This window comes from Micromesistius poutassou (genome assembly GCF_964030765.1).
Source record: "Micromesistius poutassou genome assembly, contig: SCAFFOLD_574, whole genome shotgun sequence".
NCBI lineage: Eukaryota > Metazoa > Chordata > Actinopteri > Gadiformes > Gadidae > Micromesistius > Micromesistius poutassou.
In genome coordinates, this window is record NW_028177768.1 from 7,501 (window position 1) to 15,000 (window position 7,500).

General features: G+C 44.3%; 1 protein-coding gene across 1 annotated transcript in view; it reads right to left on the bottom strand.

Annotated features, from left to right (window-relative positions):
- Positions 1-5,243, bottom strand: part of LOC311375724 (uncharacterized protein) — an 11,426-nt gene extending 6,183 nt beyond the window's left edge. Inside the window, 4 exon segments of the mRNA XM_084490783.1 lie at positions 1,020-1,119; positions 1,504-1,648; positions 3,589-3,695; positions 5,110-5,243. Of these exon segments, the coding sequence (XP_084346909.1) occupies positions 1,020-1,119; positions 1,504-1,648; positions 3,589-3,695; positions 5,110-5,197 (440 nt within the window). The 5' untranslated portion in view covers positions 5,198-5,243.
- Between the last annotated feature and the right edge of the window lie 2,257 nt (positions 5,244-7,500).

Sequence of the window (7,500 nt, forward strand, 5' to 3'; positions counted from 1 at the left end):
AGTATACCGTTATACAGTATGTATAAGTATACCGTTATACAGTATAAGTATACCGTTATACAGTATGTATAAGTATACCGTTATACAGTATAAGTATACCGTTATACAGTATGTATGAGTATAACGTTATACAGTATAAGTATACCGTTATACAGTATGTATGAGTATACCGTTATACAGTATAAGTATACCGTTATACAGTATAAGTATACCGTTATACAGTATAAGTATACCGTTATACAGTATGTATGAGTATACCGTTATACAGTATAAGTATACCGTTATACAGTATAAGTATACCGTTATACAGTATGTATGAGTATACCGTTATACAGTATAAGTATACCGTTATACAGTATGTATGAGTATACCGTTATACAGGATGTATGAGTATACCGTTATACAGTATAAGTATACCGTTATACAGTATGTATGAGTATACCGTTATACAGTATGAGTATACCGTTATACAGTATAAGTATACCGTTATACAGTATGTATGAGTATACCGTTATACAGTATAAGTATACCGTTATACAGTATAAGTATACCGTTATACAGTATGTATGAGTATACCGTTATACAGTATAAGTATAACGTTATACAGTATAAGTATACCGTTATACAGTATGTATAAGTATACCGTTATACAGTATAAGTATACCGTTATACAGTATGTACAAGTATAACGTTATACAGTATAAGTATACCGTTATACAGTATGTATAAGTATAACGTTATACAGTATAAGTATAACGTTATACAGTATAAGTATACCGTTATACAGTATGTATAAGTATACCGTTATACAGTATGTATAAGTATACCGTTATACAGTATAAGTATACCGTTATACAGTATGTATAAGTATACCGTTATACAGTATAAGTATACCGTTATACAGTATAAGCATAACGTTATACAGTATAAGTATACCGTTTTACAGTAGGTATATCCTGACCCCGCCCCCTCATCCCCCCACTGGTATAAACAGGAAGTGGAGTAGTGGATCACCGTACTGATAGTACAAGCGGAGGTCCACTACGTGCTTGGCAGGACGCCAGGTGCAGTTAAGTGAGTTTCTGGAGTGAAGAAGGCACTTGAAGTCCCTGACTAGCTCTGTGAGGAGGAAACACACACACGCGCACACACACACACACACACACACACACACACACACACACACACACACACACACACACACACACACACACACACACACACACACACACACACACACACACACACACACAGTATTATTTTCTATTGTGCTCTAATCTATCATATTCAGTGTCCTTCTGTTCTGTTGCATAACTATAATCCTGTACACAGTGATCCGGCAAAGGTCCAAATACCCCCCAAAATCACACACACACACACACACACACACACACACACACACACACACACACACACACACACACACACACACACACACACACACACACACACACACACACACACACACACACACACACACACACTGGGGGGGTTAGAGGCTACCTGGGAAGGCGGCACTGGGGAACACGGACTCGCTCCACTCCTCCTCGCCGGCCGGCCCGCACAGGGCCGACAGGTTGAACTTCAGCAGCCCCCCCTCCATGACTTCGTAGCCGTACTTCAGGGTGCCGGGCATTCGACTGTCGTTCTGACGGAAATAAAACAGAAACGTACGGAATAGAACGGATTAGAACGGAACACAACGGAATGGAACGTAAGAAAAAGGGAATAGGGTACAACAGAACAGAACGAAACTGAATATAATAGAACATGATACAATAGAAAATGATTGTGTGTGTGTGTGTGTGTGTGTGTGTGTGTGTGTGTGTGTGTGTGTGTGTGTGTGCGCGTGCACGTGTGTGTTAAACAGCGCCTGGGAAAATGCAGGAAGGATGTGTTTTCTGTGGATGTGACACACTTTGTATTACATGAAAACATGTTTTCATACATCAAAAAAGTTATAGTTGGGAGGAGCTGTCTCTATCAGAACGGTTGCACTGTTATTTTGTTCTGGCCATGTTTCAGTTAAAAACATAAAATCCAGTTGAGAAGTGGTAATAAAATCATTAACTAAAAAAGATTTGCTATTAAGAGACCTAAAATTAAGTAGACCCATCCTGATGGTGTTATTGATAGGCTTTAAGGTTGATTTTGGCTTGGAGGGAATAGGTATGAGATTTGAGAGGTTAGCAGTGCGTCCAAGTTTCCCTTTGTTTACTCTCTTAGTGGTTACAGCAGGAATGCAAAAGTTGCCATGTTTTGAGGTTCAGCAACCTTGGGTTCAGCAGATTATGCGAAACTTCCTCCGTGCTGTGTCTACGGCTGAACCCTTTTTTGTCATAATAATCATAATCAGGACTACTATTAGTACGGCGGGGGGGGGGGGGGGGGGGGCGCCCTCCGCTTGGGTGTTATCAGACTGTGGTGACGTGGGGATGGTATCATTGACACAGATGCAAGTTTGATGCCAACATTTCTCAGTTTCTTAAATTCATCTGGAAAATCATAAAGGGAGGAGACAGTGGAGCTGGAGTGGTTGTTGTGGCTATGGGAGAGATGAGGCTGGTGGTCATCATCAACGGGGGACAGCTGGTGGTCATCATCAACGGGGGACAGCTGGAGGTCATCATCGATGGGGGAGTGATGGAGGTCATCATCAATGGGGGAGTGATGGAGGTCATCATCGATGGGGGAGTGCAGAGGAGGGGGGTGGCCGTTCCTCGCCAAGCCAGCATCAGCAAAGGGGGGGGGCATGGTGTCGATGGTGTCGGGCAGGCTGTTGTCTCTCTTTAAGGTCTGTGGTCTGTCTGCTATCTGTGTGTCAGATAGTGGCACAGCAGATGTGTGGGGGAGGCTGTAGTCTCACTTCTTCTCATGGCATGACAGGGTAGATTTGTGGGAGAGCGAACAGAAGAAGATTGTCCCTTAACAGTTTTGAGCCTAACCTGTTTGGGTGTAGGCCATCTGCCCCTTCCTCTTTCATTGCAGACTCTTGAAAGCCATGTATTCAGTGCAAGTAGACGACTGAATCTGTTTATTCCCCTGTCAACTGCTGGTGTGGGTCCACTGATGAATGACCTAATGTGTAATCTGTCCAGTGTGTCCAATAGTTCAGTGAAATCGAAGAGGCAGCGAGAGGCAGCTGGAACTGTCTCTCTCTTGTCCAGCTTCGGGAAGGATACAGTGTAGTATCCTGGAGGAGTCCTTTGCATTTTTCTAATGCTGCTAGCCTCGTTTCAAATACAGCCACTGTCTGTTGCAGTTTGGTGCAGTCCAAGGCTTTTGCTGCGGTCCGATCCGGTAGTCAAAGTGCCAAAATGTATTGTTGAATCGAGCGATGGAGGTCGACGGAAACAAACTATATACAAACTATAAGTACTATGATCATGAAATAAAATAAAATAAAGTAGACCTGAACGATGAATTAAGTAGTTTTTGCCACTGCCTAGCGGAGCTTCGGGAAACACGACCTCTCTCTCTGCTGCCTCTTACCTGTGGGTTCATATCTCATGAATGTGAGTTCATGAGTGTGTATGGGACTCACTCACGCATATGTTTTAATGAATCTTACTATAGGTGAATACCCACCACTTGATATATGCAGGTCTGATTCTCCACCGGGGGGCTCCAGGACAGCTTATAACAGAAGTCTGTCACCCAGGACAGCGACACGTTGGTGGGCGGCGGGAGGTGGACTGAGAAGGGACAGGAAAGGTTGAACTTGACAGACCCATTGAGAGGGTATCAACGAGGTCCATACAGCCTATGATTCCATTCGATTTTTGATGGGAGGAGAATTTCAACAAACGATTTGATTGTTCAACTCCCAGAGCAAAAGACAAAAAAGATAAGAGATAAGAGATAGAGAGAGACAGAGAGAGACAGAGAGAGAGAGAGAGACAGACAGAGAGAGAGACAGACAGACAGAGAGAGAGACAGAGACAGAGACACAGAGAGACACAGAGAGAGACATGGAGAGAGACACAGAGAGACAGACAGAGAGAGAGAGACACAGAGACAAACACAGAGAGACATGGAGACACAGAGAGAGACAGAGAGAGACAGAGAGAGAGAGAGAGGGGGAGAGAGAGAGAGAGAGACAGACAGAGAGCGAGACAGACAGAGAGAGCGAGAGACAGAGATAGAGACACAGAGAGACACAGAGAGAGACAGAGACAGAGAGACATGGAGAGAGACACAGAGAGACAGACAGAGAGAGAGAGAGACAGAGAGAGACACAGAGACAAACACAGAGAGACATGGAGACACAGAGAGAGACAGAGAGAGACATAGAGAGAGACAGAGAGACACAGAGAGAGAGAGAGACACACAGAGAGAGAGAGACAGAGAGAGAAATAGAGACGCAGAGAGAGACAACGAGAGAGACGGGAGGATTGTGTATCAACAAGTGTTGCATGGGACGGGATGCGAGGTCTTCAGATTAAGTCTTTCCCACGGATCATTTGCCTCCATCGCTGTAACAGCTTCAGCTGACTCTGACTCTCCTTCCTTGTTGTCATGGTGACACTTGATGTCAACACGATTCTACAATACATTTTCATTTTCATCTGGCTATACCTTATGTTTAGATCCGTTATGGTATTTATACGGTGCGGGGGCCCATTCTGGTATTTATGCAAATTAGCACATACGTAATTAGATCATGCCCCTGTTAATGCCCCTGTTTGCCCATGTTAACAAACAATTTCAAAAAACTTGTAATACATTTTTTGTTTGTCTTGATGTACGTTATCAACTCAATCATTTTCATGGTGATATCTGAAGGTACCTACATTTTTTTTCCTATTCGCGTGAGAAAAATAATTAATAGGTGTATGAATAGGGTAATTTGGGTCTTTTTCGAAACTTTCCCCTAATGGGATTCTTCGGGGCTTTGTTTTCCTTACTCAGGACATATTGAGGATACAAAATCAGTTGAGTTTGGTTCTGTTGCAATTTGTTCAACCCTTTTCCATAAAATGACTGGACTACTATAACACGTTGACCATCCACGCCGAGTGACTGCGGCGACAGTCACACGACACAAATCACATTAATAAAAAACACAGTTCAATCACGACTGCTAGAAAGTTTGGAAGCGGTTCTTACCCATTTCACATTGATTGAAGAGAGCAAGCCATAATAACGCGAAAATGTTTAAAAGTGTGAACATGTCCGTAGGCTCTGTGGTGTACATTCCTTTTAAAACTCCGAATACCAATGACTCAACCCACTGAGTTCGGGCTGTGACTGGACATGATGAGCAGGAAGAAGCGTGTGGAGGAGGGCGGAGCTGGGGAGTGAACTTACGTTAAGTAAGTTCAGGTTAAGATTCCTGGAAAACAGTACTAGGACGCAACAGTTCACTATAATAATAATCATCTTACTAAACATGTATACAAGTCTTATACACGTATAGCCTACATTCTCCCTGTGCTATTCTTAATAGATCAATCCAATGAATACATCGAAACTCCACCGGAGATTTCCTCATACTTCTCCTATTTTGAGGAACTGGTCAGATGTGCCAGTGGTTCCCCACCACTAGAGGGGGGTGTTTAACAATAGAAAATCAGATGATTGAACGCTGAGGATCAGTTATGGACGCTCCCAGATCAGAACAGAAAGGGTTTAAAAATAGATCTGTAAAAACATATTTTGAAGACCTATGGGTCCCGGATGGGGAACTGGGCAGCAAGTAGGCCTACTGTACAGAAAAAAATAGAATAAGAAAGGAGAGAAAATAAATAAACCTCCTAAATATAGGTTGAGGCAAAAAATGAATGTATTGATTGATTGATCAATTTGATTGTTCAACTCCCAGAGCAAAAGAACGATGAGACAGAGAGAGACACACAGAGAGACACAGAGCCAGATAGAGAAGAATAGAGCTGTAAAAAAAAAAAACATATTTTGAAGACCCCTTGACCCAATGTGTACAACGTCAAACCATTACAACTTTAAACCTTGAATTCCTCCTATTCCTCCTGACGATTATCCTCATCCTCATCGTCGTCCGCTTATCCGGGGTCGGGTCGCGGGGGCAGCAGCTCAAGCAGGGGGCCCCAGACTTCCCTTTCCCGGGCCACATTGACCAGCTCTGACGGGGGGATCCCGAGGCGTTCCCAGGCCAGTGTTGAGATATAATCTCTCCACCTAGTCCTGGGTCTTCCCCGGGGTCTCCTCCCCACTGGTCGTGCCTGGAACCCCTCCCAAGGGAGGCGTCCAGTGGGCATCCTTACCAGATGCCCGAACCACCTCAACTGACTCCTTTCTAAGCAGAGGAGCAGCGGCTCTAATCCGAGTTCCTCCCGGATGACTGAACTTCTCACCCTATCCCTAAGGGAGAAGCCACCCTCCTGAGAAAACTCATCTCGTCCTTTCGGTCATCACCCACCCCTCATGACCATAGGTGAGGGTAGGAACGAAGATCGACCGGTAGATCGAGAGCTTTGCCTTGCGGCTCAGTTCTCTTTTCGTCACAACAGTGCGGTAATGCGAACGCAATACCGCCCCCGCTGCTCCGATTCTCCGGCCAATCTCACGCTCCATCGTACCCTCACTCGCGAACAAGACCCCGAGGTACTTAAACTCCTTCACTTGGGCTAAGGACTCATTTCCTATCCTGACGATTAATAAACCTGTATATAGTTTGCACGCCTCGACCCTACATCAATGACAGAACAACACACCACATACACCATGACATCGTTTTGTTGTGCATCTGCCATTATTGTAGGCGTAATAAGCTTAAACATTAACATCTGTGCGTGCGCGTGTGTGTGTGTGTGTGTGTGTGTGTGTGTGTGTGTGTGTGTGTGTGTGTGTGTGTGTGTGTGTGTGTGTGTGTGTGTTTAACCGGCCATCTTCCAGTCCAATCAGTCCAACCAGTCCGACTGATTGGGCTCTTGGGCTGGTCGAGGCTGTACACCTGTTGCTCAATGAGCATTCAGTGTCAACCAGCCATCACCACACACACTTGAGGAAGGATCTCATGTATCATCATCATCATCTTCTTCTTCATCATCAGGGCCGACGGACTGCGGGTGTGAAGGCACATTCATACCTCCGGATCCGGACGACATTCGTCCGTCCGTACTGAACAATTGCCTCCGGGACTACCCTTCATACCTCCGTCCGGTCTCAGCGTTGTTATGGATGTTACGCAAAACAACCTCTAGAGGGCAGTGGCTGTCGTGTCGCAAATTACCGGCATCGACAATCGCAAACATGGCATTTGTAGAGGAGATGATTTTGCTTTGTCATTCGAAATCGGCAAAAAATATACATATTAAAAAAAAAAGGCGCAAAAAGTGTACGCGGCGGTGGCATGTGACACCCCTCACCAACCCGCAGATTCTCTCCTCAAGATTTAAATTAAAAAAAAACTTTATTGGCATGAGAAATATACATTTGCATTGCCAAAGCAGGTGAACAATAAAATAAAAAGGTCAGGTATATAGTATAATATAAGTATAAAACGTTAAATACAAAATATAT